At 34.2% G+C, this 19,449-nt stretch overlaps 2 protein-coding genes and 1 non-coding gene across 3 annotated transcripts; 1 reads left to right on the top strand and 2 right to left on the bottom strand.

The window, feature by feature from the left end:
- Positions 1-598: 598 nt before the first annotated feature.
- On the bottom strand, positions 599-3,264 carry LOC123721173. The gene is made up of 2 exons (XM_045678865.1): positions 2,575-3,264; positions 599-2,344 (listed from the first exon to the last, which is right to left on the bottom strand). Exons 1-2 carry the CDS (start codon positions 3,109-3,111, stop codon positions 1,517-1,519), a joined length of 1,365 nt encoding a protein of 454 aa, XP_045534821.1. The 5' UTR covers positions 3,112-3,264; the 3' UTR covers positions 599-1,516.
- A 4,208-nt stretch (positions 3,265-7,472) lies between these two features.
- On the top strand, positions 7,473-19,325 carry LOC106717440. Its single transcript, XM_014511305.2, has 5 exons — positions 7,473-7,488; positions 8,397-8,513; positions 17,538-17,633; positions 17,803-17,886; positions 17,978-19,325. Exons 1-5 carry the CDS (start codon positions 7,473-7,475, stop codon positions 19,210-19,212), a joined length of 1,548 nt encoding a protein of 515 aa, XP_014366791.2. The 3' UTR covers positions 19,213-19,325.
- Positions 10,283-10,354, bottom strand: Trnag-ucc. The gene has a single exon. It is a non-coding gene; the product is annotated as a tRNA-Gly (tRNA).
- Positions 19,326-19,449: the final 124 nt, after the last annotated feature.

Here is a 19,449-nt window from a genome sequence, read left to right as displayed (position 1 = left end):
CAGGCGGTTTTTAAGAAGATGTTCTGTTATTTTTGCCAATGTAGTTGACAAAGCTATGGGTCTATAGGAATTAGAATCCAAGGGATTTTTACCAGGTTTGATAACAGGAATAACTATTTGGGATTTCCAGGAGTGAGGGACAGTACCAGTTTCAAAAAATTTATTAATTATATTGAGGAAATGGATTTTAGCTTTGTCATTTAGATTAGTCAAAAACGAATAAGGGACGCCATCTTCCCCTGGTGTCGAATCCTTTAAGCCATTCAGAGCAATTTGGAGCTCAGAAAAAGAAAAGGGAGCATCCATATCATCTGAAGAGGGAGTTGGAGTAAAATTTGGAAACGAGTCAATATTAGGGACATAAGGTGGAGCCAATTTGTCAGCAAAGTCATTAAGCCAATCCAAGGGATTGTTGGATGAGGGATCAGTATGGTTGAGGGAACGTCGAAATTTCCTAATATTCGTCCATACAATTGAAGATGGGGATCTAGGACTAAGTGATTCACAAAACCGAGTCCAACTACTTCTTTTCTTCCTTGTAACTAACTTTTTAACTTTGGAATCAAGCCTCTGATATTTAATAAAGTTCTTCTGAGACATACAATTTGAATATGTCTTTTCTGCAGATGTTCTTTGAGCAAATAAATCATTGCATTCATCATCCCACCAGGGAGAAGAAAGCAGATGATTTTTGGGAGGGTGTTTTTTAGGAATATGAGAGTCAGCTGAAGATATGAGAGATTTTAAAAAAAGATCGTAGCATGCTAAAATATTTCCATCACTTACCGGATCTGGCAAGGAGTCTATCAAGAAATCAACAGATCTGGCATACTCTGTCCATTTTGCTTTTTTAAGTTGATATTTTAAAAGCGGATCATGAGAAGAAGGAAGGAAGGACCTATTGTTTAATGAGAGAATGATAGGAAAGTGATCGCTGCCGTATGAGGATGGGAGGGTTTTCCAAGTAATCTGGGAGGCAAGATTAGGAGAGCAGAGGGAAAGATCCACGGCAGTTTTAGGGTTCTGATTTGGGAATACCCTGCGCGTTGGAGAGCCATCATTGAGGATGCAGAGACCTACATCATCAAGTATGTCAATCAGCAGCGGAGCAAACCCATCACAGCCATAGCACCCCCACATGGTGTGGTGAGTGTTAAGGTCACCCAGGGCGATGATAGGACTTGGGACCGAAGATAAGATTGATTGTAGTTCAGGAAGTAGAGATGGGGTAGGGTGAGGAATATACACAGATACAAAAGAAATGTCTAAGGCACGGACAGCAACAGCATTAATCTGTTGACTATGTGGAGGAAGGGGGATTTGGGAAAAGGGAAGGGAGTGCCGAACAAGGATGGCACTGCCTGCATACCCATCATTTCTGTCATCCCTCAAACAGGAGAAACCAGGTACCCGGAACCGGGAACCAGGCATTAACCATGTCTCCGAGATGGCAACAATGACAGGTTTATGCAGGTTAATGAGGGAGCATAACTCGTGTTTTTTGGGCCGTAAGCTTTTACTGTTCCATTGAAGTATGGTTGTTGGGGCCATCTTGGAGGATTTTAAAAAGTTTGGAAATGTTTTTGGCAACGTTGGACGGTAGAGGAATGTCACTACAAGGAGTGATAAGACTGAGAAGGAGAGTGGAAAGTTGTTCTAACATAGGTAGAGTTTCATTGGGGGGAGAATTTTGATTAAGAGCATGTCCATTCGGAAGGGATGAAGCACATTCACCAACAATATTCTGGTGAGCACCTCTGTCATAACCCTTGCCTGGTGGGGCTCGAGGGCGAGGAGACCGGAATGTTGTTTGACGGTAGGAAGTTTTGGGTGTGGGTTGAGTTGTCGGACAGGAGGGGGTCTTAGGTGAATAGGCGGGAGGAGTAAACATTTCCTTTGCCATCTCAGCATAGGATCGCCGGACAGAAGGGAATTGAGCTGCCGCTTCCATGTAGGATATATTATTCTGAGACATAATTACTTTAATTGATTGCTGTCTAGTGAATTCAGGACAAGCCTTGTCATTGGCAAAATGTTTGCCTGAGCAATGTAGACATGAGGCTAGATTTTTATCTATTTCACAAGATTCCCCTGCATGGGACTGGGAGCACCTATAACACCTGGGTTGTGATCTGCAGATTGTTTTGGTATGGCCAAAACGACAGCAGTTTAAGCATTGAATGGTAGGAAGTTTGTAGGTTTCGATAGGTAAGGATGTGTGGTAGGAATAAACTTTACTTGGAAGTATTTGACCCCTAAAGGTCAGGACAACAGACTGAGTCGGTATCCAGGTGGTGACATTTTCCTGAGTTGTTTTTCTGTTCAACCTTCGGGCTTTGAGCACCTTTTTTTTTTTTTTTTTTTTTTTTTTTTTTTTTTTTTTTTTTTTTTTTTTTTATAGTCAGGAAATGCGTTTACGCACGCCTACGCCGGGCTGTGCAATGGCGTAGGGAGTGTGGGACTCGCCGGCCACAGAAGGTGACCGGAATACCCACTAAAACCTGACTGCCCTCTAACGCATTATGGCGGGCGCCACGGGAACGCTTTAGCTTTCTTCCGTGGGGCTTTGAGCACCTCACCACAGCCTGGGGGAAGCTCCAAAGATTGAACGAGCTCACTCATCGACCAGTCTATGGGGACTCCCTTCACCAATCCCATTCTGGTCATATTATATGTGGGGATGAAGGCTTTGAATTTACATAGGGAGAGGATAGGATTGATAAGGAAGTGGTTGGCTGCATGAGCTGTCGAAAACTCGACGATTATTTTGTTACGACCAACGTTTTTAACACCATCATGTAAGATGGAGCTTATTTTATGTTTGTGAAGGAATTGACCAAAAGTAATGGCTCTTAACGAGGCTCCGGAAGTCGGGTCTTCGACGTCCCTAGAGACTTGGACGACGAATGGACCTTTATCATCGTTGGCGTAAGATTTAAGGCCTTCGGCAAATGACGGGTGAATATATAAATTTCCTATAGATGGGTTTGCTTGGGAGGGATCAGACAAAGATTTTTTAGAAGAGGAGGAGACTGTTCCATCGTCTGCTTGCCGTTTGCGGGAAGGAGTGGCTCCCGGATCGGGAGGTTCGCTTGGAGGGTCTGTTTCCATTTTGGTCTCACGAATTAACAAATAGTTTTCTACTTACCAGCAGCAAAAGAGTTAGTATTAACCAATTTAAAATATAAATAAGAACTTTTTACACTTAAAATGCAAAATAAAAACACTAAAACCTCGATACACGTGCGTCCACCGACCTGTCAAAACGTGAATCCAAAGTGTCATTTAAAGTGACGTATGTACTTACGTCATTTAAAATGACGTAAGTAGATAGCAACTATACTGAACGGGAGCCGTAAATCATAATAACGTATAATAATTATATACGTATACTATTTTCGATTCGATATAATATCAGTGTCATTTTTTACGCAAATAACAGATAAAAATAATTTATTTTGAAGTTACAAAAATGTAAAACCTCGTAATTTCGTTTAAACGATGTCTATTATTTCCATCGAACGCTCTTAAATATCTGACAATTTTCCCATCTTCTATTTCGTCTGTAATAACGTTGCCGGTGAAATGTAAAATAAATTATTAAATTACGGCTTAACAACCCTTCTTCGGAAGGGACGTAATCATTTAGTCAATTGAAAAATGTTTTTTTGAGCATTTATTTTACATTTTTAGCGCTTGACTTTAAAATCTCCGCCTTTTTATAATCTGTTTTTAATTTTTTATCACACTTGACCTTTAAAAATTTTATCTAATCTTTCGTTTTATAACCTAAAAAAAACTACAAAAATAAGTGGTCAGTAAAAACTATTTTCGGACCTAACAAGCACTCGAGGAAAGACAATACATGTCATGACGTGTCGTTTAGATAGCGAGATCATAAATACTCGGACAAATGTACATACCCGCTAAAAAAAGTTCTTAGTCAGTAAATGTAGTGTGCAGTTCATGTTTCCGTGCATACGTATGCAGCATGCCATCGGATCCTCGTTAGCAAGCGCTCCGCTTGCCACCTTCAGTTCGTTTGTCCGACACGCTCGCTACGTAAAGTGCAACAAGTTAACGCATTCAACTCTGCACCGGCTGGTACCCGTGTACATTTTATGTTAGTTTTTTGTTCGCCTAAACTTGAGAATTAAATACATGTTTTTAATTTTAATTTTCTATATTTGTGTATCCATGAGATGTTTAGTTTAAAATGTTCAAATATAATATTGCACACATGTATTTGCGTAATAAATAGGAATATTTTTCTTGTACAGAATGCTTATATACTTAAGGTTCTAAGGTTAGGTACCTTTTTGAATAAAAATCTGTTGTGAACACAATGTCTTCACAATAGCAACGCGTAAGCAAATCATGACAAAATATGGCGTTCATAATTACACGGTTGTGAAAGCTATAATTCAAATATCTTGGTGGCATGTAGAAATATTTGAGGTACTTCTTTATATTCCCCGTTCGCTGATATTGTTATGAAACTGGTGTGAAATCAAAACTATAAATCTTTACTTATAACCTTCCTCGATCTTCTTATTTCTAACAATATGGTATGTCAATATGGTATGGTATGTGTACACGACTAGTTGATAATGATTTTTATTTTCTTGTCTAATAAGGACAATGACAAATATATACTTCTGCATCTAACTAAAAATATGTAACCGAAACCCTTTCGTTATTTTGAATTCATTTAAATTATAGTTAAATTTGTTTTGTTGACGTCCATTCAGCAAATATGGTTATCATAATAAACTTTATTAATATTGCTTCGTTAACAAAAATTTATATATTATAGTAAAGGTACGAAAATGTATCACGTTTTGACATTATTTAAACATTTTGTTGGTGTTGTTTCAATATATCAAGAAATTCTGTTGAAGAAAATTAAAAAGTCCATTTATGATCCGGGAATTAAGATGCAAGTTAAAATACTTATTAAATTAATTAAGTTCATCTAATCAATTTCCCTTTAAGCTGAGAGATTTGCATATTAAGACGGGATATTGGCACGTCATGCGTTAATGATATAGAACCACCCCGCAACAACTTGCTCATCGCTTTAATCTGCTAACAGTTTATCGATCACTAATGTCTTATTTAGTCGACCATTCTTACTTTTTCAGTGACTATATCCAACGATAAATGTAATTACATACAGAATAAAAACCATTTATAAAAAAGTGTCTCTGTCTCTCTCGCTCCCTCTGTCACTCTCTATATCGTTTCCTTATTCCTAATTTTTTTTAACCATGTTTCACCAGTTTCACCAGGCTTGAAGTAGCAAGGCGCAGATGGCAATAAGTCTAAACCTCGATCCTTATTCCTAAGGGAAACAAAAATCTAAAGAGTAAAGATTAAAGAAAAAGAGTAAACATTTTTCTAAATTTAAACAGCTTATTCAAACTGAACAATACTACCTGCATCGTAAATGTGACTACGTAAGCGTATTTTTTTCGTTAAAATAACAAGCAGCATTATCTCGCGATTTGGGGTGATGTCCCCATCAATTGACATTTTGCGAGAACGTTAACGTCAATCGTTAACACGCCGCCTCTAACAAAGGGGATCAAATCTTGTCGTTTAATTTTAAGGTAATACCATTTCGGCGTGTCACATTATTTTGTATAATATCTCGGGCGTTGGTCGTTTTATGTCATAGCAACTAATAGGTAAATAGCTTATGGAAAATACCACATTTGACGGTCAAGTTACTTAAATTACGATGTAAAAATGCAAATAAAAAAAAACATTTACTAAGGATTTGAATCCACGAAAGTTAACTATTAAAAAAATAAGAACATAATAATATGAATAATATGAACATTTTGAAATAAAATGTGTATTGTTTTATTTGGCATAGGTTCAGTTATAGAAATGGCAAAAGATTAAATTTTAATTACATGTATAAAATCACAAAAACAACTGTGTTAACTAAAAAAAATTAACAGTAATCTAACCGTGGTTTTCTTTGACCATATTATTATATCTGTTTTGTCAAAAATAATGACAGGAATAACGATATATTTTATACAGAGATTTTGGTCTCAGAAACCAACGGTAAGTTTTTACTTATTATTAGGACACCATTTGGCTATAATTGTATAGTTTACGAGAATATTATTATATCGCGCGGTAATTGGTTGCGCGTGCTCTGTGGCTAAGGCCCTGTCGGCAGAGCTTTGATCGTGTCATCCATTAGTAAATTGGTTGCCGTGTCCTGGCAAATTCCGATCCTCACTCACTACAAAGGTATGTCAAATCGACTGAACAATTGACAATTAAATCACCTCTGTCCTTTATTCAATACATGTTAAGAAACAAGACATATATTTTACATAATAATATTTAATATTTAAAACTATTTTACATGTATATTGAAAAAATTGCATTGTGCAAAATGAAAATGTGTACCATATAAAAGGGATCGTAGTAATGAGTGGAATCGAGTGTTAATCGCCTGAATATATAATTCTCTTTATTTATTCAACAGAAATAAATTTATACTCTGTCTATACTCGTACATACTAGTAAAATATGAGTGTCTGAATGTAATGAAAAAAAAAACTAATTTCGTATCGATTTAAAAAAATCGTCTATCTGTCCGCAAGGCCGCGTTTTTCGGGTAATCTCCGAAACATTACGAAATTTGACGTGAAGTTATCTGATGCATGCGGAGATATTATATGCTAGAGTTAGAGTTAGAGTTAGCTTTGAGTTCCGCAATTGCTTGCCTTCCTTTATTCGACGGAAGAGGAGATACACAAAAAGAGAATATTTTCCTTTTCTGAGCATCCTTCGCTAAATCAACATACCCTTCCCATCCTTTCTTTATTAGAAAAAGGTGGAAAGGGAAAGTGGACTTAAATTAGGCCTCGGGGAAGCACTCTCATCAGACGAAATGTGGAATTGCTTCGTCTTTACACCTGTCTTCTATGTGGTATTGCATCGGTCGAGTCAGCTAATTTGTGCAACGGATCTTATTATTGCTGGCATCTACTACTGGTGACCTACTCATCTGACTATGAAACGTCAGTTTAGCGGTGATTTAATTAGTTAAATCACAATTTGAAAAAAGAGAAACAGCAGTTTAAGTAATAAAAATACTTAATTCCAGTAATTATCAATTGTTACAATAATAATTTTATAGGTGCTTATTTTAATTGTTATTCATAAAATTACCTATATGCAATTTATGTATCTACCTAAAAATTTGAAATTTCGATTTGTAAAGTAACCATTGGAGCTGTTACTATAAACATAGGTTTTATAGACCATAAACCGAACACTAGTGGCAATAAGGGACCGGTATAAATTAGAGCAATGTCTATAAACTTTCGGATAGTGACTTTATAGCCAAGTGGACGCTTCTATGTTTACTCGTTTTGCTAACTTTAAACAAATATATTCTAATGAAATACGATATTGCCAATAGAATTGCTAATAATGTAGAAATGGGCAGGGTATATTGTTAGTAGAATGGATGGACTATGGCGCCAAAAGGTTCTTGAATATTGACCACATGTGATGAAATAATATAGGCTTCTATATCTTATACAGTAAATTTGAACTATGTTAAGGCAATGCGCTAATTGGTGATTCGAAGCGAAAAAACGATCTACCCATACTTGGCAGACTAGTTACAATTTAAAATCATCTGTTTAGGTGTTTTCTTTTTTTAAGCTGACGTAAGAGTGCAAAAAAAATTATACAGAAAACACTTGCAATAATTTTGAAAATTTTATCCCAAAAACATTACCAAAATAACATTCCATAAGTTTTTAAGTAATATAGAAAAACACTTTTAAGAATTAACTTCTTATTTCAGTGGCAACACTTGTTGCGCGATACGTGCAAGTCAGCAAATGTCCGATACATTAACTCAATAGCGCCGTAGCACGCTCTACGTCACCGCCGTAGCTTCGAGATTCGTAGCGTCAGCATTATAAAAACAGAGAAACTGCTGCTATTGTTCTTCATATAGTTAGTGGAAAAATAATATATTTTTCTTTGATATCTCTACCTTTAAGTACATATTTATTTTTGCTGTAAAATAAATAGTTATTAGGCAAAAATAAATATGTACTTGATGAAAAAATCATAACACGAGTATTTCAATTCAAAACAAAAATTGTACTTGGTACGTATATTGAAGTACCTCTTGTTTATCAAAATTATTATAAATTTTTATTCCTTTAATTTTTGATCGGCTTAACTTCTTAACTTAACTTCAACGGTTTCGTGTTTGTGCTGATTATATCACCATGGAGAGAATATAAAACGATAAATATTTCATAATTTTAATCATATTTTTCCGGAGGCAGCCTTCAAAAATTTAAAAATATTCTTAAATTTAATTTAAAATCTATTTATTTTAGGTACGTTAACAAATAATCTTTACAGAAATAAATACGATAAAATTAAAGACACTACAGCAGTGAGAGAAAAGAAGAGATGGAGGGAATGTGTTCTCTCTTTGTCTCCCGACATGGAGAGTGAGTGATTTCATCCGAGAAATCAAAACTAAGGGTCTGTAAATGTAACCAATAAAGGACTGTAAATGTAGCAGAATGATATTGAGGCTTTTTTTCTTTTAGTGAATTGTTACCTCTGGGATTATTCTCTCCCAGAGAGCGCTCGCCGCAGATCCGTTGTCCTATACATCAAACATATCTCCGATTAAAGATTGTATTAACCGATACATGCCGACCCTAATATTTTAACCACTTATCTTTCCTGACAATATCTATGACTTTATTTTATAACCTGTCAAAACATTTCACATAAATATTAGATCGTGTGTGATACTTTAATTAATATTAAATTTATCAAAGCCTTAAAATATGACATTTAACAAGTTTCTTCCATATTCTTTTATGAAGTAATTCTTAATGATTCCAATCTATTCTCTTACGAACGATCAATTCATTACAAAGATCAAAGTAAGTTATATTTCATAGATCGTAGGGATTTGTTGTTTCATTTTCGAATTTATTTATGTTTTGATTATAACAAGATGTTCATATCACATTTATATTAGAATCCAAATTAAGGATGATCTCAAGATACACAACAATCTTATATACGACATACAAGTTGCATAACATTTCCTCATAAGACGTGACAATGAATAAATTTTCATTTCCGTATTTGAACTGTCCTCGATATCGACGGGACGAATTTATTCCGAGTAAACTATGAATTTGTACGTGATGTTGTTTTGATATTGCATCACGTATTATTAAGAATCATTTTTCTATTTTAATCGTCATTGACTTTAGAGAATAAATAATGTTATGATTATTCGACAGGTCCAATTGACAAGTAATGTTTTTGCGCGTATATATTAGTGCATATAACTTTGTTCTCAAAACCCACTCTTGCTTAAGTATTTTTATTAATCAGTTATTAATTATTCAAATAGCTAATTAAGCCATAGTTACCCACTTCGTAACTAAAATTGTACGCATATGAGCTTATAACACACATAGCTGTCTGTCATTGTATAACTTACTCGCTTATTTAAACCTCACCGTACTTAAAATATAAATAGCGGTCGCCCGCGACTTCGTTACCGCGGAATAAAAAATATGTAACCTTTTGTCCCCATGTGCATCAACAATTTTCCCGGCAAATACCCATTAAAATCAGCGCTGCCGTTTCAGAGATTATCGGGAGCAACCGCGCACTTGTTGACAGACACAGAGATATTTTAAAAATCGGTTTTTATATATAAATAATGTAAATGAATCATTTTCATGATTTTTTTAATATTACATACAGAAACTCCTATTTTACTAATTGTATTGAAGATAAAAGAATAATAAAAACTTATCTCAGCAGCAGTATAATGACCGCTTCGGGCATTCTAGCTTAATGATATAATAAAACATCTTATCCATAAGTAAAGAATATGATCAATTTAATTTCTGTACTGTTTTGTACAAAAAAAATAGTCTGTATTAGCTGTTGCCGCGACTCCGTCCACGCAGAATTAAAAAAAACTTAGTTGATAGCGTATGTGTTCTTCCAGACTACGTTCTACATCTAAGCCAAATTTCAGGGGGATCCATGTAACTGTTTAGGAGATACCTTCTAACAAACATCCATCCATCTAAACGTTCGCTATTTTAATATTAGTAATATTAATATTGGAGATTCTGATTTTTAAAAACACCAATAAAACAAAAAGTAACGATTATTAAAAAAAAGATGTGTAGTTTATTCGCTTTATCCGTTTTAATGACACTTAACAAAATCTTCTTGCGTTGGCCGGGAATCGAACCCGGATCAACTGCTTGGAAGGCAACTATGCTGACCATTACACCACCAACGCCACATGCTGTCAATAAAAATTTAAAGACAATTTTTAATTACATTTTCCAATGTCATAATTTCATAAAAATCTGTATTAAACCATAAGTACCTAAACTGTTGTTTGTTTTATTTTTTAACTTAAAATTTTAGTGTGATTAAATTATTTAAAACTAACTTTTACCCGCGACTCCGTCCGCGCGGAATAAAAAAAATGCACACAAGATAAAAGAGTTCCTATGTCCGTTCCTAGTTCTAAGCTACCTCCCCATCAATTTTCAGTTAAATCAGTTCGACCGATCTTGAGTTATAAATAGTGTAACTAACACGACTTTCTTTTATATATATAGATTGTGTAATAGAATACAAAACATAAATATATGTTATAAATACTAACTGTCGCCCACGACTCCGTCCGCGCCGAATTTGAAGAAAAAACTTAATAAGTGTCCTATGTGTTCTTCCAGACTATGTTCTATAAATTACAATTCTGTGCCAAATGTCATCAAGATCCGTAGAGCCGTTCCAGAGATACCTTCAAACATCCATCCATCTAAACATTCGCATTTATAATATTAGTAAGATCTATGTGAGTAAATGTTTTTTCTATTTCAAAGATGAAAAGATTAAGCTAAAAGTAACGTGAAAATAAATTTATAAGACTGCAAAACTGTTCGCGGTACAGCCAACGTCACTCTTCAAGGAAAGATAAGCGGAAATGAAACACTTAAAATCCCTTAAAGCAGAGGTCAGTCCGTCGGAACGAAACCACTATACTCCCAGATACAAGCGGAAAAGCTTTAAGACGCGAAAACGATTTTCTGTAAAACGAAATAAAAATACTTCCTCATCTATGTTTTTTTTTCAGAAATTACGCGATTGAATCATATACTCGTTAATAACAATTTCCGATTACTGATTAGTAAATACAATCTAACAGTGATAGGTTTCGTATGTACAATAGTATGTTAGTTTATCTGCTCTCCTGCCTACCAATGATAGGCGAGGCACCAGTTTCATATTTCCTTCTAAACAAAAAAAAAGAGTTTATTTAAAAGAATTCAGTCAATAATACATATTTAGAGTCTATCTATTCAGCTTCGTATCGCCCACTGCTGCGCATAGGCCTCCCCCAAAGATCGCCACGATGATCGGTCGATTTAGTATAGTCTACCTTTTCTAAATTTTGCTGTGTCAATATACTTGTAAGTGGATCTTATCTCAAACAAATAGTACAAATAAATATCGTATCCCCAATCAAAAGTAATGTCTCTGTCATAAAGAAAGATTCTATCTGGCATCGCGTTCAAGCGAAGCGGCTTGTCGTTATGTTTTATGGCCGAAGCAAATAGTAACTTGAACTCCTCAATAATCTAAGACGAAAATTTCTATTGCGGTGTACTAGAAACGATATACTGAAAACGTTTTATCTGATAACTGTTGTTAGCTTCATGAGAATCTTATTTCTCTCTGATTTAATCTCAATTAAACGAAATGGGATTTGCTTTGGTAACTATTTTCGATTACAAAATTTAAAGGACCCATACATATTACACTGTATCCATTTCAATGCTTAATTCTTTTTGATCCTACAAATTTTATATGGTTTTATTGAAATTGGTTCTAATCCCAAGATTAACAATATGTATTAATAAATAAATAAATAAAATCAATTATAATTAACAACTTATATTACTATTATAGTCTGTTCAATAGTCGGTAAATCTTCGTCGAGCCTCGACGAATATTGGACGGTCACAGGCCTACAAAGGTCACGATTTAAAATACACATATCTTTTGGTCTTTATGAAACCTACGATAATTACCTCAATGTTTGCCGTTCGTTCCGCTCGTTTGCCTTCTTATCTTTTAAATGAAAACTTAGGAAGAGAAATAAACCTAACACTAAGATCTCATTTTAAAGTATGACACTGAAAACTAGAAAATATACCGTATAACATGGTAGTTTTCAAAACATGCTTGTTAGGTATTTGAAGACGATACTAAGTATTGGATGATTCATTTGCGAGTACATCACATGAATACCATCTCGTTGCCGGTTAAGAGCGGTCGAATTTGTATTCTGCAATGAACATAACCGAAGCCCCGCATCTACTTGCAAATGTATCAAACATTTCGGGAGATTCCATCCATTGGGCGAATAGTTGAGGTCTTTGTTGTGCGTGTTCTGTGCAATAGCATTTACATATGTTCCAAAATTCTATATAAACCAATACCTTCATAATTAAATGTACCTAATGTCGACATGTTTTAACTGACTTCAAAAAAAAAAGATTTATTTTCTTCTTAGCTTTCATCTTACTACATCATAGCTATTCGTTTCCGGCGCCGTCACTAAAGTTAGTAAAGGAAATTTTAAAAACGGTATAAAGCTTTCCGTATAATATTTTTATAGGTAAAATTTTATCAATAAAAATAAAAAATTCAAATTATTTATCGATCAAGTAAAGATAAAAAAAGCAATTGTTTACTTTTAAACAGGCTAAAAATGTAAAGAATATGCGGCAAGCGCTTCCTTTAAGTCTCCCGAGGGGCTGATATCTTTGTAAGTGAATTTAATTTAATGTTGCTCGAGAAAATGAAAAACAGAATTAATAGTCCCTATAATCTTTTGTGTACATTGTTATTATAATCACATTCAGGAAAAAGTGTGCTTTAAAATTTCTTAATGGTCTTAATAACTTTTAATTATGTTAATAATGTTTGCTAAGTTTAAGCAATATAATAACTCGTTAAAAAATCCAAGTATAAAATGTTAACTTGAAGTTATTTAGGTGCGAATAGTTTAGCTCTAGATATCTACTTTATACCTTTCTTACGTGAAAGATCTATGATGTATGATAAAAAAATATAATTAATTTTAAATAAAACAAGTATCGGGTAAACGCAGTTACGGGATTAAAATGATTAAAAAAAGAAAAGAATTGCACACAGATATTTACAATTGCAAGTATTTATATTTTATTGATATACTGACATGAATCATTTTATCACATACAAAATAACTTTGAAATGAGAATTGCAAAACACAGTCGTAAACCGCTACAAACCATCTCTTCGAGGAAAGCTTGAGGCCATTTAAAAGAATGAGCGGAAATGAAAGACCCGAGGTCCCTCATATGACAGGTCGAATCCACCCCGAGACGTCTACAGTTACGAGCGATAAAAATTTAAAACCCAACCTACTTGAAAGTCCCTTTGCGAGGAAATGTAATTAAACACTGGCAGTTGAGACGGGAATCACATTTTAAAGAGTTTCGTGGATGGAAGTTTTAGTAACGTGAAGTATATAGATTTAGATTTTTATTAAACTTCCGAGTTTAACTGTAATATTTTATCTTTAAGAACCTTAATAAGCCTTAAGATCTTCAAGGCATTGAAGATTATTAGGGTACTTTTACTTAGAGGCAAGGATATTTATTACAAAATGCTTACTGTAAATTACTAATGGTTCATGTTAATTTTAAATCTGATAAACTAAGAACAGATTAGTCGATAGTTCTTGTTGTTTATTATTAACTTTGTTTTCTATTTCTTTGTCAAAATATAAGCAAGATTTTTTTATCGCAAGATGGACTTGTAGTAAGAAAAATGTAGGAAATGAAATGTTGCTCGAATACCCTCGTACGAGAGCTCACTTCATTACGCGGATTCCATTTCGCCCCGAGATAAGAACTATCGAATTTGTATTCAAATAAAGCCGACGGCATTTACTCAATAACGGACCAAACAACTTTATAGACGACCCAGAATGGATCAAATAAAGAATATTTCTCTCGCCTTCTGACTTGTGGCAATTTAATCCTGCTCTGTACATAAAATAAAAAAAGTATTTCCCACATTTTAATACAATTTATCATCGCATCTCATCCTAATAGTGAAGTACTATGAGTATGTATTTGTGTAAAAATACTTTGTCGTATTAAATTTGATAGTTAACGTTATATTTACACAAAACGATTTTGCCATTACACAGATTCAGTAAATGTGCACAAGCCTAGACTTGTTCATTCGCGGCCGTTGGCTAACGCAGCAATTTTTAACAAATATAAATATTCATCCTCGTTTAGCATAAAACAATTAATAATGAAACAAAGCCGACAAAGCTAAAAATTGTGAAACTGCAAAATCGCAAAACATCCAAGGTTGCCGTGTATTTCCACTGCTGTGACTGTTATTGGCAAATGTTACTGTCTCTATTTTTGTCAGCGAGAACGACAGGGATGACTATATGATTTTAAACAACTGCTTCGACAGTCGAAACCCACAGTTTTTAATACTAGTCCAGTCATTTAAGCTTAAATTAGGTAAGAATCTCGGAATTCGAGATACCCAGCTGTAAGTCTGTAAATACTTGTATATTGACACCCTAAAAGTTGTCTCAAAACCTACATATGGTAGGGTGTAAGCAACTATTAAATTTTAAGGTCAAAGGTCACAAAAATCAGTTTCTCGCGCTTTTTTTGGAAATATCTCATTTCCTATGGGTTTTTTGCTATTTGTATTTCTTATCAATATTGTAGAATACAAAATTCTCTACAAATTTTGTTTAAGAATTTTTTTTATACGGTGAACCGTTTTCGAAATTGAGGGCGGAGAGCGCGCGGTCACAGCATCACTTCAGCCTCCGGTCGAAAACGCGCCATATAGTTGATGAACTATCAATAAATCAATTGTTATAAATATTTGTCAAATTAATTAATTACTGACAAATTTGGATGAACTAGCTGCAGCATTTGAGGAAGAAAATTGTTCGGCCCATAAATTATTAGAGAGTGGAACTTGGAACAAACCTTATTGGCAGTCTATAATGCTCCGAAATCTTTGAAAAGTCTCAATCGTCCAAAAATATTCCACCAACAAGTGCAGCTGCTCACAACATTTCAACCGTGTATATTATAAAGTCCAAACTTGGTTAGGACATGATTTGGACCCCCAGGTATGGGGTTGGGCACTACGAAACGATTTTCTGGAGCCTATCATGACAATTTTACCACCTGCTCCAAAAGATTTGCTAAATACAATTTTCTGCAACTGCAAGAGTGGCTGTGGTTCGCGATGCGGATGCAGGCAAGCTTGTCTCAATGCTCTACCATATCAGAGCGACATATAATTCCTATATTTTCATTAACAATTCTGCAATTACATGGGCAGGTAAGTGTTGTTAAATAAATTAATACTGAATAAAAAGTGGATAAGTTAGGCAAAAAATGACAAAGTAGAATATAATAGTTAATAAAAAATTGACAATATTTATAATAATTGATTTATTGATAGTTCATCAACTATATGGCGCGTTTTCGACCGGAGGCTAAAGTGATGCTGTGACCGCGCGCTCTCCGCCCTCTATCTCAAAAACGGTTCACCGTATAAAAAAAATTTTTTAACAAAATTTGTAGAGAATTTTGTATTCTACAATATTGATATGAGATACAAATAGCAAAAAACCCATAGGAAATGAGATATTTCCAAAAAAAGCGCAAAAAGCCGATTTTTGTGACCTTTGACCTTGAAATTTAATAGTTGCTTACACCCTATCATATGTAGGTTTTGAGACAACTTTTAGGGTGTCAATATACAAGTATTTACAGACTTACAGCTGGGTATCTCGAATTCCGAGGTGAACTTACTAAAATGACTGGACTATACATAAAAACAACACGATCCGCGAATTCCGCTTCATTACGTGTCGTGACTTATTCTCATCAAAAATGTTTGAAAATGGAAATCCGTGTTCGACATTGCTACCTTGTGATTAATTGTGTTGTATTTATCCAGAGTGAGTATCAAGCTTAACATTTCCTTTCACTTAAATATTTTTTTTTAATGTGACGGGTTAATGGAGTGTCGGCTGTCAAACCTAATCCCAGTTCTCTTTAGGCGCTTTCCAACGTTACGAAAGGAATTTCTTAAGGCTCTAAATATACGTCAGTCACAATTTTACAGCTCATCGCTTTCCTTGTTCATTTTTGTGCGGAAAAGAAAATGGCTGTAAGTTGTTACGTAAATGTTATGACAAAAAATATTCTTTTTTACTATTTAATGACTAATTTAATAAAATAATTGAGTAGTGTAAAAAAAATATATGTGTGATATTGAAATCTATTTGAATCCTAATTTAATTAATTGTCAATCAGATCAAAAACAGCAGATACATTTAACATTCTCTGTGAATTCTTTATCAAAATTGTCACAATGTACTTGTTAATAACTTCAACTTTGTGTCTGTAAGATGTAAGATGGAATTTAAAAACTGGTTTATGTCATACATATATTATACATTACAAAAGAAGAAAATAAAATAAGTGGTTTCATTTAGGTATGAACAACTTAATAATAATTAATAACTTATTCTAACAAAAATAAATCAAATTTGAAATTTCCATTGAAGTTATCCAATTCGTCAGTCATCACATGTTTTATGTGATACTCTTTTTCGTGCTTTGCCAGTTTTTTATACCGAGTATTGACTGCGTTGTTTTAACGTATAGCGTAAACTACAGTAGCAAAAACGGCAAGTGTACGCTGTCATATTTTATTCATGAAATGAATATTTTGCGATTAAAATATTGCATAAATTATTTTTTATAGATTGCAAACCTATTTATACATAAAACAATAAAAAATTGTATTATTTTAGGTAAATAAATTTAAAACTTTTTAGTTTTACCTCTATACCAGCTAAAACATTATTGAATACGACTGAAATATAAATTTACTGTAAAATGCGGGTTCTGTACGTAAGTAGGCGATAATCAAAAACTAGAACTCAGGACATTTAGATGTCAAATATTACGCCTTTAATGGACTTATATTTCATCTACGCTTCCGTAGCAGAATTCTAATAAATGTATTAATCGAATAACACACGTTTTTTTCATTGTGTTTTTATTTACGTTAACGAGCACGTATACGAATTCGTGACCCAAATAAAAAGATATGACAAGGCACATGTGAACATCGAGCATGATGTAGCCTGTACCTAAATACGAGTATATAATTATGAATTAAATGCAATGCGCAGCAACATTAGCATCTAAAATGTGGTACATACTTACACAAGTAAATCTTACTTTGCACCATTTTTTGTCGAATGTATTATTGTTAAGTAGCTACTACTGATATTAATCTAACAATTTAATTTTAAAATAATTTATATTCATTTATTTTAATGTTTTACGCAGATTTGGAAGCAAAAACGTTTTCTTTAAACGAGGCCATTGCCGAAGAAGTGCGGGGGAAGCAATCTTTACAAACGACGCCTCGATCCAACTCAGCAGGTAACGTAACCCAAAAAGGTGAAGAATATACCACGAAAATAAATACAATGAAAGAATTTATCTCATATCCAATATACGTACAAACTTGATTTGATATATTACTAATAACATAATGTTTTGTATTTTATTCGATTAAACGATCATTACGATATTAAATATTTATTTTCAGACATATTTAAAGTTGAATTAAAAGAGGACCGCTTGCCAGTATTATCGAGAAACAAATTTTTGTCAAAGCCCTATATAAGAAAAGGTAATGCATATTATTTATAACACAATAGTTAACACATTTTTATTATAAGTACGAAATTATTACATTTAATTATTAAATGCCAATTTTTCAGCTTCTCCGAAGAAAGTATCTTCTGTTCAATACAAAAATACTTTTAAGATAAGGACACCTATAAGGCCAACGAGATTAAAACGACAACAAAGATTATTAAACAAATTTAAGTATAGGACCACGGAAAGATCCATAGATAGTTATGAAGCTATCAATCACAAATACATCCCACTCTTTAAGAGTCTCAGCATGTTATTTGATAATTTTCTTAATGCTGACGGGAGCGACTCCTACGAGACCACCGCCAGAAACAAATACAGAAGGAATTATCAGTACTCAAAGGATGATCACGAACCTAAATGCGCTTGCACATTTACACCAAATGCAAACATCAAAGAATCTGAATCGACCGAAACGACAATTACTACTACCACGTCTATTCCCACTGAGATCCCGAATGAACAGATTATCGCCTCTGCCGAGGCTACCGCCGCCCCGACCGATTATACTACCGCTAATTACGTCCGCAGTTTCAAACGGAATAAGAACATACCCGTATTACTTACAAGAAATACCGCTAGCCCTGGGAGAGACGATAATGGAGTCCGTGAGGGAAGCGACTCCACAATTCACGGAAGCATTGAAAGATATCTCACCGGGGATAATGGAGATAATGAATGTGTTTCCAGAAACGAGGAGAGCGAGTCCATTGCACAATATTATGAAGAACATTCCTACAGTACTCCACGAGACTATGCAAGTAGCATTGGATCCTCTGGAGGAATATCCCGAAATAGAAATGGTACCAGAAATACAAAAACTGGAAGATCTGTCGACAAGAGTATCATCACTGAGACAGAAGAAAATTCCTATGAAAAACTTAGACGAAACGTCGAATTACTTAAAGGAAAAAATAAACTCAAAACTAGAGAATACGAAGCAAAAAGCTCAACAATTATACCAAACGATAATTCAGGACTACGACGAAATGCAAACAAAGAGATACAAGTCACAGAATCAACTGTTACCGACAAAGATTGTAAAGAAAGCGACTTCAGTGTCACAGTCGTTAGCACCGATGATAAACGATTCCCTGACAGAAATGGCGCACATACCGAAGAAAATCAAAAAATTCGTAGAACAAATGAAGCAGTAACCTCAAGGTTTCCCTTTAATACAATGGCGACAATTAATAATAAAGTACCAGTTGTTACCATTTTTGATGGTTATAGTGTAGCGAAAGACTTCAATGGCGAAAATAAATTAACTGAAAAGGCAATTCTAATTCATGCATAGTATGCAAATATCTACCATTTATGCCTATCAAATTACGATTAGGAGTGACTCCAGAGAAAAACATGTAAGCTTAAATATATTAGGTTATAATACAGTTGACTCTGGATAAGCAAGAAACCTCTTATAGAGGAATCATTATTCAGTCCCGACGGACAACCTTTAAAAGCGAGAAACTCAGGTACTAGAGAAACCTCTGAAGTGAGGAAAATATGACGGTCCTTTGGACTCTCCCTTATC

This window comes from Papilio machaon, chromosome 8 (genome assembly GCF_912999745.1).
Source record: "Papilio machaon chromosome 8, ilPapMach1.1, whole genome shotgun sequence".
Lineage (NCBI taxonomy): Eukaryota > Metazoa > Arthropoda > Insecta > Lepidoptera > Papilionidae > Papilio > Papilio machaon.
The sequence above is the reverse complement of the archived record's forward strand: the minus strand, read 5'-3'. Positions and strand labels throughout refer to the sequence as shown.